General features: G+C 42.0%; 1 protein-coding gene across 6 annotated transcripts in view; it reads right to left on the reverse strand.

The window, feature by feature from the left end:
• Nucleotides 1-13,777, reverse strand: part of TAOK3 (TAO kinase 3) — a 139,767-nt gene that overhangs the window by 59,784 nt on the left and 66,206 nt on the right. For all 6 annotated transcript variants that reach the window (XM_043497797.1, XM_038373986.2, XM_038373988.2 and 3 more), the window contains 5 exons: nt 13,327-13,535; nt 7,486-7,557; nt 5,973-6,074; nt 2,034-2,079; nt 326-422 (listed from right to left, as the gene is read on the reverse strand). In XM_043497797.1, coding sequence (XP_043353732.1) covers nt 326-422; nt 2,034-2,079; nt 5,973-6,074; nt 7,486-7,557; nt 13,327-13,446 — 437 coding nt within the window. In that variant the 5' untranslated portion in view covers nt 13,447-13,535. The remainder of the gene's footprint in view (nt 1-325; nt 423-2,033; nt 2,080-5,972; nt 6,075-7,485; nt 7,558-13,326; nt 13,536-13,777) is intronic.

Below are 13,777 nucleotides of genomic sequence, written 5' to 3' on the forward strand. Positions count from 1 at the left end.
TGGTGACATTGAGAGTGAAGTATTTGGAAAACCACTATCACAGAAAAAAAAAAAATCAATCATTAGATTGCGGCTTCATTAATGATTGCAGCAAAAGAGCAGGCTCATTAACAAGGAGACAGCTTTTGTTTACAAATATACCCTGGCATCAGCAGTGCTGGGAAAGGGAATACTGAAAGATGACATCAGTGTGACAGGAAGTTCTGGTTAAATATTACTGTTTTATAAAAGTTACCAGAGTGTAGCAGAGCAATTCTCTAAGGCTTCTCATCAGCCCTCAACCTAGAGCAAGATAAAACATGGCAGTACTGGACTGTACTCTTACCTATGAATCTTAGCATGAGAATGCAGGTAGGCCAGCCCCTGCAAGGCACCATGGGTAACGGCAGCAATCTCCACTTCCTGAAGTGGTTTCTTGTGAACTAAAGGGTTTAAACAACAAGATGAGGTAAGTTAGATTTTTTCCTTGCCAAGGATTTACATAGCACTGGAAGAGTTAGTCACATTCTTGGAACAACTGACCTTTGCAGGCCATGAGCACGGTAATACCTATAGACACCTACGTATTTCCTATGGCAAAGACGTAGAAGGAGGTTCAGGATGAATATAAAGTAAAGGTGTCTAAGCACATTCCATAGAGCCCTTAAATATGACCAGCACATGCCTGTGGCCGACTACATCTTAGATACAGAGGTGTGGCCCATAAAGTATGGCTTTTAGCTAGCTTGGGATGGGTTTCCTCCTTCTCTGTACAGGCACTGTGAATGCTTTGGGGTTTGGTTTTCGTTCTGAGGTCACATTAGCCTCCCGTACTGCAAAACTATCTGCAACTATTCCTTCTAACTGCAGGGCAAGAACAAAGCTGATCATTTGGAGGTTTCCATTATTGCTGAACAGACAACAAGCAGTTCCCATTTATCTATCAAGGAAGATACAAGCCCAAGAAAAAGGCTGTAAGCATTTATTTTTTCATTTTACAACATGTAAATGTGCCAGCTAGATACAGCCCTTGGGCTCCTGGCAAATTCTCAGTGTGGCCCATGACACCTTGAAGTTTGGGCAGCCCTGTTACAGATAGGGCCCTTTCAAATTCACAGCCATGAAAAACGTGTCACGGACCGTGCAATCTGGTCTCCCTCTATGAAATCTGGTCTTATGTGGTTTTACCTCATACTATACAGATTTAATGGGGGAGACCAGCGTTTCTCAAATTGGGGGTCCTGACCGAAAAGGGGGCTGCGGGGGGGAGGACAGGGAGGGCAGGTCACAACTTTATTTTAGGGGGGCATATTGCGATATTGTCACCCTTACTTCTACTCTGCCTTCAGAGCTGGGCGGCCGGAGAGCAGCAGCTGTTGGCCGGGCGCTCAGCTCTAAAGGCAGCACTCCGCCAGCAGCAGGGCAGAGGTGTGGCAATACCATACTATGCCACTCTTACTTCTGTGCTGCTGCCTTTAGAGCTGGGTGGACAGAGAGTGGTAGCTGCTGACTGAGGGCCTGGCTCTGCACAGAAGTAAGGGTGGCAATACCATACCAGGCCATCCTTACTTCTGCGCTGCTGCTGACAGTGGCTCTGCCTTCAGAGCTGGGCTCCCGACCAGCAGCCGCTGCTCTCCAGCTGCCCAGCTCTGAAGGGGCACTGCCACCAGCAGCAGCGCAGATGTAGGGTAGCAGTACCGCAACCTCCCCTACAATAACCTTGCGACACCCTCTCCACACAACTCCTTGTTGGGTCAGGACCCCTACAATTACATCACCATGAAATTTCAGATTTAAAAAACTGAAATCATGAAATTTACGATTTTTAAAATCCTATGACCATGAAATTGATCAAAATGGACCGTGAATTTGGTAGGGCCCTAGTTATAGAACATATAGGGCTTAGAAGACCCACACAGGACTTGGCCATGACTTAAGGCACTAGCAGGGTTCACTGGAAGTATAGACAGCCTATGACATCTGTGAAACGGTTTCCTGAGCACACATCTAAGCCAAAAACAAATATGTGGTAGAAATGATACTTCACAGCTTACCTTCTAACAAATCAGAAGCCGATCCTAAGCAGTATTCCATCACCAACTGAGACAGAAATAAACACAAGTATTAATCATTAGGGAGGTAGAATATCCAATAATTGTGAAACATGAGATAATCCGGAATGGCTGGGTTTCGCACTGGCTCAGCACACCAAGGAATATGGAATGCTAGCATTAAAGAATGACCCACAAAGGACTGGCATTTCCTTGTCTCAGCTCATAATCATGATGCGATAATGCAGAAAGAGACTTTTGTGGGGTTTTAAAACCATTTACACAGGACACCTCCCCCCGCAATTTGAGCGTACGATGCCATCTGCAGAGCTTTGCAGGAACCCCGGCTTAATGCACTATCCTAGCTCAGGAAAAACCACACCACCTTTTAGCAAACCTAAAGGCAGGCCCTTAGGCCCTCTCCCATTCTCAGCTCATGGGAAGAGGCCCTAAGCACAGCAGTATGACGAGCCCCTTCCTCAGCCCACCACCTGCACAGTGAACCCTCCTTCCGTGGGCCAGTCATGTCCTCTGGCCCGAGACAAGGCATCTCCAACATCCTCTCTATTTTGCTTCAGAGCCTGAGAAGAATTGTGAACTAGGTGGTCCAATAATAATATTTGATTGGCCATGGGAAGGGAACGGGTAACTTAATCACCTGGTGTTTGTGCTCGTCCATGGCAAGTTCCTGGCCCCTGGGGTGGCAGGAGCTGGGAGTGTGGCAAAAATGGCATATTTAATTCTGGCTAAAGGGGTGACTTGCACTGCTCAATAATTATGGAGCAGCAGTAAGAGGCTCCCAAGGGAGCTCTGTCCAGTTCGCTGCAGCTGAAAGCCTGGTGGCTACAGTGTAAGGCCTCCGGGGGGGTCTTTAAGTGAGAGAAAGATACGGAAAGGAATGTGGGGAGGCAGTGTTCCAAGGCTTCTGCTGATTAGTGGAATTTCTGTGCTCTCACCTGCCTCAAGTCACTGAATGAAGGATGTTCTTTCTGAGAGACAAACGCAGCAAGGATGGATTCGTATTAAATGTTGAGCTTACAACTAACTGCATGAATTGCATTGCCTTTTCACTGGACTAAGATCGATATGCATTGGTATTTTGTGTCCAATCAATCTAGTAATAGAAACTAATCTGATTAACCATGTCAGAATTGGTAATTGAAGAGTTTATTGTAGAATGCATTTTGCTCTGTTCTAGCCCTAAATTGGTATTTTAAATATTTCATAGCCCAATGCATTTATCTGCTGAAAGCACTTTAAATAAAATAACTAAGACAGGGAGCCAGCTAGCTGCTTTAATATTTGTGAGGAAAATATGCAAAGAGAAATTCATTTTTCGTCTCTCCCCCATAAAATTTAGGATGCTGAGCTGTAAGTGCAGTCAGCAGGATTTCTTTGAACAAAAATGTGAGCCCTAATGTGGATTTTCACAGCTGGAGCACGTTTTAAACATGTCCTGTTTATTCCTCCTCTTAATGAAATGTGAAAATCAAAAGCAGCTTGAAACACTCTTGCATGGAACGCTGAAGGCCATGAACACACTTAGCAGCATCTCCTTAGGGACGGATATTTGCACTTATTGCTTATTCGGTATTTCTCCGGCTTCACTATTTCCAATAACCCCATTCAGTCTGCTGGAGACAACTCATCAGCACCTTTAGTACAGCCAAAGCAAAATGCTTTGTGGTGTCCTTTACTCAGCACACAATGCAGGCCAACAACAGCCAGCCAGGTGTGTCTTGGTTAGGGGTGGATGTAGCCTTCCAATTCAACTAATACACTGACTATGCTAAACTGCTGAGGGGGCACCAGACACCTTCAGTACCCTTCGCTCTGGCACCACAGCCTTCACCCTGGCCTGGTGAGGAGGGGAGGCCCTAGGGTGGTGGAAGAGCAGGCTCACCCCACATTCACCACTTCTGCCCTGTGTGGCTCACCTGGACTCTCTGGAGCCCAGGCACCAGGTGCAATGCCACAGAATCACTTAGGTTTCACCCAATCACCCCTCCGTCATAACCACAGTAAGATCATGTATGTGTTAGATTTCAGAAGGGCTGATCTAGGGACACAGACATGTATGTAGACATGGATCTCAGCATCCACAGGTTTATGAAACCCAGAACTCTGAAGTTTCTTAGCCAGCCCACTAGGACTAATCAATGTAGCTCAATTGGGTCGGTGTCTGTTTTCCTCACCTAATTACACTGCACAGCAACATCGTTCTCAGTGTTTGTTTTAATTCACTTGATTCAATTCCTGCATGTTTTATATTCAGGCAGAGGAATTAGTTATAGGATGGAATTGGAGACGTTTGTAGGTTATGGATGGCAAATAAATTAGGTTATAAAACTTGATTTTCAAGCTGCATCAGAGAATAAATGCTTCCTAATGTAACTGGTGCCAGTGATTGCCCCATTTTCCAGATCTTTAATAATCATAGCAATCACTACCAGGCTACTACAGAACTTGAAATGTCCCGCTCTTATCAGTCTGCGCTGACGAAAATTAACAATTTATTCCTCCTCTTTTTTCCTCTTAGCCAGTTTTTGATCCACGACAATGTTGCCTCTTGCCCCATGATTATTACGTTTCTGTAGTAGCTTCTTGTGAAAGTCCTTGTCAAAGACTTTTTAAAGCTTAGTGAATTACCTGGTTCTCCTTCGTCCACTATTTTATGGACATGTTCAAAGAGTCCTAATGAGTTAGTGAGAGGAATGGTTTTCCTTTGCAGAGCCATGCCAGTTGGATCCTATCATATTATATTCTTCTAGGCATTATTTTATTTTTCGTTAGTTATAGTTGCAACTAATATCCAAAGCACAGATATAAGGACCTGTAATTCGCTGGATCGCCCCACTGACTTTTGTAAAGTTTAGGATAGAATCGACCACTATAAGCAGTCATTTATATGGAGGTTATTGTTTTCAAGATCCTAAAAAATTGGGCATTCAGTACTGAGAAACTATAACATGTAAAGGCCTTTGGGCATGGACATCAACAAATTATGGGCTTGATCCAAAGTCTACTGAATTCAACAAAAAGTCTCGGACTTCAATGAGCTTTGGAGGAGATGCTACATAATCACCATAAAAGAGGTTTGGGCTGAAGGCTGAGAAACTGCAAAGAAACCCTGGGGTTGCAAGAAATATGGTAGGGAGGCAATAAATAAAACACTTCGACAAATTCTACCTTACAGTAGACTTACGAGCTAGATGAGATTCTGGGATCAGGTTCAAATTACCTACAGACCCTTGGATCACACAGTGAAATCCCAGCAGAGTCAAGCAAACCCTTTGTTCTTCTGAAGCAGATTAGCTAGCTGCCATGATGTTGGCTGTGAGGGGATCCTGGAGGAACTCTTATTACAAAACTAAATGCCCTGGCCAATCTGTGTGAACTAACAAGGTACTTTTATATAGAAGTAGGGATCTGCCCCAGTGTCCTTGTCCAGAATTTCTACTCCCCTTGTAAATCACTTTGAGGATCCTTCAAGATAAAAGAGACTACAAGGAGTATTAAGTATTCAGTGTTGTGTGGTAAGACAGGATCATTTACCAGATATTCAGTCACCTACGGGCAAGTGGTCCTGCCCGGGAATACAGGGACTTGACAACTGCTGGTGCTGTTACACAGCGCTACCGTGACATGGGTGCCCACCATCGTGCCCATGCTCACTCTATTCAGATCATGAATGTTTAGGAGATTGCTGCTAGCAAGTGCCATAGACCTGCAGGCAAGCAGTTCCATGATTCAAAAATCAAGTTCCTTCTGCCACACAGAGTTCTGTGTCGTCAGCACAAACCATGTTTCACCACCAGGAGACCAAATACATTCTTCTAAATGCAAGAACCTTCTGTTTGCTCTGTGTTGCAATAAAATTCTTATGGGGGGGAGGAGAAGAGAGAGAAGGAGAGCTGGAAATGCCACCTGGCTCTCACTCACCCAGGCAGTGTGCTCTTTCAGGTAACAGCCCTTGTACTCTACGGTGTTGGGGTGCTTCAGCTGCCTTAGGAACTGGACTTCCTTGATGATATCCTGCCATTTCTATTGAAAACAAAATGGGAGGTATTCCTTCCTTACGTCAATCCCTCATCTTGCATTCTCCATGACACCCTGCAGCTACTGCCGCATAGTCAGGTGTTACTGCAGATTTGGGAAGCGACCAAGAGACAATTTTACTATCTGAGACCATCAAGAGAACAACCACCCCATTTTCTCTCCTTTTCCCAGCCTCCTAATTAACACCAGCCCTACCCCCCCGTTGCTACCATCTCATCGTTCCCTTTCATTGTTTAAATTACTCGCTGGGACGACCAGCCAGTCATATCAGGAGAACTGATACCAGGAAGTGGATGAAGGCTTTCAAAACTTCTTTGCGAACTCTGAGCTAGATAGGAGAGGGCAATCTATCTCTGTTCATCTTACACAGAAGCAAAAAAATTCCCCAAAGATGGTGTCACTTCTAATCACTGACCTTTGAAATCACCCTAGTTCAAATCATGCCAGCTGTTAAGAGATAAAATTAACTCACAATGTATTAAATATAATCAAATTGGTGAAGGGTTTAAATAAACCACACAGGTATCCAGCAACTGGCTAATGACAGGTAGATTTATTTTATCCCTCCATGACTAACTTAGAGATAACCAGTTCAGGGTTTATTTTATACCCTTCTCTCCATATGCCAAAACCTCAAGCACAGTCCCACCCTGAATCAACAGTTGCAAGAACTGATTGTATTGTAGTTGTCAAGGTCCTTGTTGTACAAAGACAAGTGAAAAAGAGTTAGTCAAAAAGAGGAAAACTTAGCTATTAAGGTCAACTTTAGGATTCCCACAATACTACTGTGAGAGTTATTTTATCTGCAATAAACATTTCTCAAAAAATACTGATACTGTTCTACAGGCTATGCTTGAAGTGCTAAGTTTTCTCAGATTTATTACAAAACCAGACAGCAGTAACTGAAATCTGACACTAGTGGTGTGAGAAGTCTGCTGTAACTTTAATAGGTTTTGATTCCTTCTGTAATGTAATAAAAGGCATACTGACATTTGAAATGTCGGAGGTAACAGGTAACGCACGTGCTGGAGACCAACACAGCAGAGTAGGAAAAGCATCCAAAACTGCCTCTTCCTTATTAACAGCACAGAAGCCTGCTCTCTACTGCACGTCCACCCATCAATCCAGCTAGATAACATCTGCCGAAGTAGCAAGCTTTACAAGAGAAGATCATCCAAGGAAGCAACAACTGAAGTGTTTAAAACCTTTAAAATCTACCATTCATCAGACTTCACACGGACTCATTTTCCTTTCTTATGCAAGTGAGTGACTATTACATGCATTAAAGAATCTGGTTTGCTAAGGCCAAAGGAAATCCCCAGCTAACCTCTCTGTACAGGTTTATATGGCTGCTGTACACCGAGTTCACGTGAAAAACTAGGTCGAGCTATCTTACCTCATTCGTTTGCTTCCCACTGTAGGACATTTTCTTAACTGCCACCACTTCATTAGTGTGGGAATGTGTGGCCTGGAGCAGGGGAAAGAGAGAAAAATTAAATCAGAATTTTTTCTTATGGAGTCAGATGTGTCTTCGGCTAAGTCCACGCTTTCCCTTCTTATCCCACGTACTGGCACGCTCACATGCTTAGGAGACTCCTTTCCTTTGGACTCTAATTTAGGATACCACCATTTGGACTCCAGCTGCCACGTGGGCTCATCCATTTGTTCAATTTCAAGCTACCTCCCTGTCTGCTTCTGGGTATCAGCAACAGCTCTACTACGGGGCAAACCTGGGACCCGACTCTGTGCCTAGCGAGAGCTTTGCTACTGACTCTAGCAGTAACAGGATCAGGCCTCTGGGAACCGCAGAGCAACCTGGCAAAGCACGATGCATGCTGGCCCAACTGACAACGGCCCTGCCCAGTAGCCACCAGGCCCCAGTTAACACAAAGAGAATGAGTAACAGCTCTGCTATTGGATTGACCTATCTAATATTTTATTCTCCCTGGACTCCTTGGGACATCCCCCAACCCCAGCAAATTGCAGATTTGGTAGCTGTTTGACAATATGATCCCAAAGGCCACCTTCTGGAGAACTTCACTGGTCTAGACAAGGCCAGCAGGCAAGTGCGCCTTTGCAGTGGTTCATGTATGGGTATGGAACTTCTGGCACCCATCTCAATCCCTCTATCCCCAGTTTCCAAGAGAACTCTGTTTTTTTCCTGGAAGGCCTGACAATCAAGAGAGATCAACGTTGGCCCAATTTGTATTCCCCTTTCCTCCCTCCCGCTGTTTCCAGTCCCCTTCACTGACTGTTTTAAATGTTGAGGGAGATTTTATTATGCTTCAATTGTATTATGTATTAGCAGTACTGCACATGACCTTAATGCTTTTGGGTGGCGGCGGGGGAAAAAGAGGTATTTTAGTAACAACGTAAAGCTTTTTTTAAATGGAAAGGGCTTGGCACCAAAAGATCCCCTACATTTGGTTCCAGAATAGCAGCAGTTGGAGATGAAAGTTGTATTAGGTTGTTACACCCCGCCCCCTTGGCCAGTGAAGGATCATGCCCTACCATATAGTCATCACTTAGTTTAGTTTTAAAAGATTCAAGCAATGGAGCTCTTGTAACTTTCCTTGAAAGACTAACCTGCAGCCCAAAACATTGCACTGTTAGTAAGGAACAGGCTCATCACAGATCTTACAGATAATGTTATGTGGCAGTTTTATCGCACAGTAACCAAGAAATAATAAAGTTTCAGGAACGATTTTGAAGTAGAGTGAGTAATCTACTTCACTTACCAGATTGGGTCACCCAATTTAGACAACCTATGTGCAATCGTTTTTTTGACTGCTAATGTCTGAACAGGCACCATATTATGAAGCTGAACTATCTATCAATTCAAGCACAAATGACTACATCAAAACAGCACAGGGGCTTTGTTTAAACACACCAAAAAATCCCCCCAGGACAATCAGATTTTAAACAGACCCTGTTAGACCCCTAAATGTCCCCTACTTCATGCGAAGTGTAAGCCTTCAGACAAGTCTTGCAACATTTGATACCCAACCCCAACACACAGAGGTCATTGGGTTTGCTACGAGCCTGAGGGTGCATAGGATGTTCCATTGTCACCATCCCTTTATGCTATATGATTGATTCTCATGAAGCAGGTATTGCTATTTCCAAGAATCCTGTTCTTGGAGACCTGATCAGAGTGACAGTGTCACATGCTGGCTTGCGCATCCAAACCAAAGCTGGCAATGATTTTCAGGTCCAACACCCTTCAATTCTCCCTCCTTCCCAGGCCTCATTAAAAGCCTGATCCTGCAAGTTGCCAAGTTCCCTCCGCACCCAGGGAGTTCAGCTTGAGACAGGAATGATCAATTTACATTGTAGGATTGGACCCCTAAATAATGAGAGGTGACTCTGAATCTTGGGTGATTTTTATGTGTGCGCTACAATATTGTACCTAGGCAACACAGGGAAGGCTCAGGAGAACACTTCAAAAGTAGCACAAATTTCCTTCCTTTTGAGAGTGTAGGTCAAATGTTTAATGTTATTTCAAGGGAACAAGTTAGACATTAGACATGGTATTGTGAGCTAATTGCATATTAAATATTTTTGTTATCAAAGCCATTGAGTTTATGAAAATTCTACTTTTCTTTAGCCTGCATAACAAAAGAACAGTTGACTGAAGCTTGAAAACTCCTGGCTCCAGAATAAGTGATCTATTTGCCTGGACTGACAACAACAAGCCACCTTGAGCTCTCCAAGAGTGTCGAACAGAGAAAGAACAATTTAGTCTGAAACATGATTAAATGTTATCTCTGTAACCACTGGAAATTTGAAGAACAAGATTGGCAACAGCTGAAAGCTCAGAATTTGCATTAAGTTAAAAAGGGAGGCATAACAAACTTGGTGTTTCACTTGTGTGGACAAGTAATGTCCTTTCACGAATATATTAATCCCCCAAGATGTTTTGTAATGCAGACAGTGTCTTCAAGGGAAAATAGGGCTACACTGGGTCAACATATATACCAAGAGAATTACTGAAGAGAGTTAATGGATTTAGACTAATGTCTGGCACAGTGGAATAGGTAAAATTGTGTTCTGCTGTCAGAAGCATGAAGCCCTCATTGGTGAATTAAGGAAAGCCAGAAGAAACAGCTTTTGGATAAGATGAAAAGCTGTAACCCTGACGACTTGAGATCCTGATTCACCATTAAAGATCTCAAGCACATTTTGCTTCATTGAAGTTAGCACTGTCATTCTGGACAAATTTCAAATTAATTCTTTCTACCTCTCCCATTATTGGATATAGTAGTCATTTCCTGCTCTGACTTGTTGCGTAGGATTGCTGTTCCATGTTAAACAACTGCCATATTCCATCATAGCAGAGGGCAATTGTTGCATTTAAAGTGCTCTGGAATCCTTCAGACTGAAATAGCTACAGAGTTTTCAAGTGTATATGACAGAAATACCTACATGTTGAAATATTTTGGGCTGCCTTTAGCAGATAATTTGTGAAGACCCTGGCAAATCACAAGTGATTATTAATGGAACTCAGCTTTTAATACCCCTTCATTTGCTTTGTCAAATAGAATCCATAACTTTGTTTTCATGGTTCAGTGTTTAACTAGCCTAATGTTATTGAGGAAAATGATCTCTGACTGAAAATATGAAATTGCTCAGTGAAAGTGCATAAACCCTGAAACCTGGTGACAAAATGAGGCCAGAAATATTTTAGCTTTTATTCAGTCCACTAGGAAAAATACTGATAATAGTGAAAAGTAGTTAGCACAGCAGAATAAAGTAACAAAAAATTCATACTTTCACAAGTATTCTGTTGAAGTTTAGTGCCCATAACAGGGCTATGAAATTCAAATGCTATCATTATCATGAAAAGAAACAGATCAATGCCTTGACTGAATACAGTGGTGTCAGTACCAACTCAGATAAAAAGGTCAAACAAAATAAATGCAGCAAACTAGCCAATCAATTGTGCCTAAACACACACACTGCACTAGACAATTATCCTTAAAAACAGAGCACTGCTCAGTAATTTTGCCGTACAGATAATGATGGTTAGAAAGCTCAACAAAAGCACCACCACAGAACTAGTCATATTCTACAGCTGTAAGAAAGTGCATCCAAAATGAAGAGAGAGATCTCTGCAGCTATTTCCTTCCAAGCTGTCACATTTATCATCCTACATTAATTCTCAGTTATATATGTACACTTCCATGCATTGAGATGTCACCCCAAGTTGTTTCAATGGACAAAACAGCAAAAAGTTGCTAACAGACTATATAAGGGAGAAAAACTGGGCCAATAAGAGAAAGGCAAACCATTGTCCTTCCAATACGAAAAGCGATAGGCAAAGATGACAAGTCTTTGGGAAGAGGTTTTGAGAACTGAATGGAAGGGAAACAAATTTGCAAGAATAAAGATGTATGCAAGTGGGGTTCCAGAAGGGCATTTTCCAAAGATGAACCCATGTTGTGGGTCCGTAGCATCACAGAAGTTCAAGCTGAAGAACACCTGTTAGAGTATCTCTGCCAATGCAGGATTATTCCCTACTCAGTATATTTTCTAGTGTTTTTGTACATTCTAGTTTCAAGCACTAGGTACATAGGTAGTGCCATACCCGAACAGACCATTGGTTCGTCTAGTCCAGTATCCTGCCTCTGACAGTGGCCAGTATCAGATTCTTAAAATCTTCAGAACTTTTGGGTGAATCTCATATTATCCAGGTGACTTGTTGCTATTTTATTTGTTGTTGCAACACCTCAGTCAGTTCCATATTACCAGAAAAGAATGAGCATAGCCGGGGATAAAGACTAATGCAATGCAAAGACTATTTAGACTGCTCCCTTTGGTCTGTGTTGGTGGCTTAGCAGACCTACTACTACCCTCACAAGCTTCCATAGACCTTAATAATTTCCTTTTATTTGACTTTACATCTTTGTCTACTTGCTCTTCCAACTTTACTTTTTATCTATTAGAGGTTATGGTCAAAGTTTTCAAAACTGATGAATGATTTTGAAGGCCCAACTTGAGATATCTTAAAGAGGACTAATTTTCAGAGATCAGATGCTCGGCACTTTCTGAAAATTGGGCCCACTTAATGTGGGCCCATCACTTCTGAATGTCTTCACTTATGTTCCTTTCTAATGAAAATGTAGTTCAGCTGAAGCCATTCCTGAATGAGGTACCATTTAACCAGTTTTTGCTTGCCTTTTTTGTTGGGACTACACATACTTACCAGGAATCTGTTATAAGCTCCCAGGCTTAAATCAAAGAGTATAGCTTAATTTTTGTGTTTAATTTCACTAATCTTCCCTTTTTTTTTTTTTTTTTTAATTCTTGCTTTTTGAAATTCAGCGTTACAGTGCCAAGTTTTGGTACGATTCCTCCCACAAGGATGCTGAACTTAATTTATCATGGGCACCATCACACAGTGATTAAACTTTAGTTACTTTTTGAATAAACTCTTTTTTAAAATTGCTTCTCTAAACTATTACTGCCATGATATTTAATCAGTTAATGTGGATATTTAACATCACTCACTAATACTGTTTCATACAGATTCTGCTATGGTTAAAAGTGCTGCAGCAGGGAGAGAAGTAGGATGACACTTTCAAATGCTCTAAGTGACATAAGCATCTCAATATCTCTAATGTTAGAAGTGGTAGAGAAATGGCACAGAGGACTCCACGATCTCTTTGTTTTTGCTACTGACTCAGTGAAGATTCTAGGCCAGCAACCATGGGACCCATTTATAACTGAAAATGGCTTTTAGCTTCAGTTGCCTGTTGACTTCATCAATTCTTGGGATCCATGAATTTGCAGACAATTTAGAAACACAAAGCAAATAAGATAGAAAACAAATTTAAGCCGCTTATGTTCATTAAAAGAACCCATTATACTTTTCACAAGGACAATGATGTTAAAACCTGGTGTTTCTGATAAAAATTAGCTTGCTGGATTAATGTTCTGCCTGGCTAAATTTGTCCATCTTCAACCAGATACAGCACTCCCTTTTCATCACGAGCATCTGTGTATTAAATGCCTTGCATTGATACAGTGAGGTTGGGCTTTGCCCAGAGACAGCTGCACTTCAGAAGTGGATTAAGAGATGTCTCTATCATACATTTATCTCACAGGTGTACTTAAAGGAAGCTAGTGTATGTAAGGGCCTCATAACTTTGTATCAGAGTCACTTCTAAAAGTCCCATGTTTTACTATTACTGACAAGTGTTTCTTTGGAGAAATGTGGGTGAACAAATATACTTACAAAGTAAACTGCTCCAAAACTTCCATGTCCAATTTCATGTAAACCCACAAATATTTCCTCAGGATCATCTTTATAGAACAGGTCAGCTATCTCTGGGTCCTTTGGCATCCCTTTGCGCATGTTGAACAGTATTATGACCTCGTTCGCGCTTTAAATTCCCAATCAGTTTCTTCCCTCATTGACAAAGTAGTTTGCAGATAACACAGCACCTGGAAGAACAACAACGTTCATCATTTACTAGATACTTTTATGCATGTTTTTGTTCAGTCTTTCTACAGTGAAATTAGAGGAAATAACTTCAAAACAACAAGGCTTATCCATTGTTTCCTTCGAGTAATTGTGTTTAATTATTAGTCAAATAGAAGAGTATAGATAACTAGGCATTCTGTGTTTAATAGCCATTTATTGGATACCGAAGTGAGTACTGCAGTTTGAGGCTATACTAATGTCC

This window comes from Dermochelys coriacea, chromosome 15 (assembly GCF_009764565.3).
Source record: "Dermochelys coriacea isolate rDerCor1 chromosome 15, rDerCor1.pri.v4, whole genome shotgun sequence".
In the NCBI taxonomy this organism is placed as follows: domain Eukaryota; kingdom Metazoa; phylum Chordata; order Testudines; family Dermochelyidae; genus Dermochelys; species Dermochelys coriacea.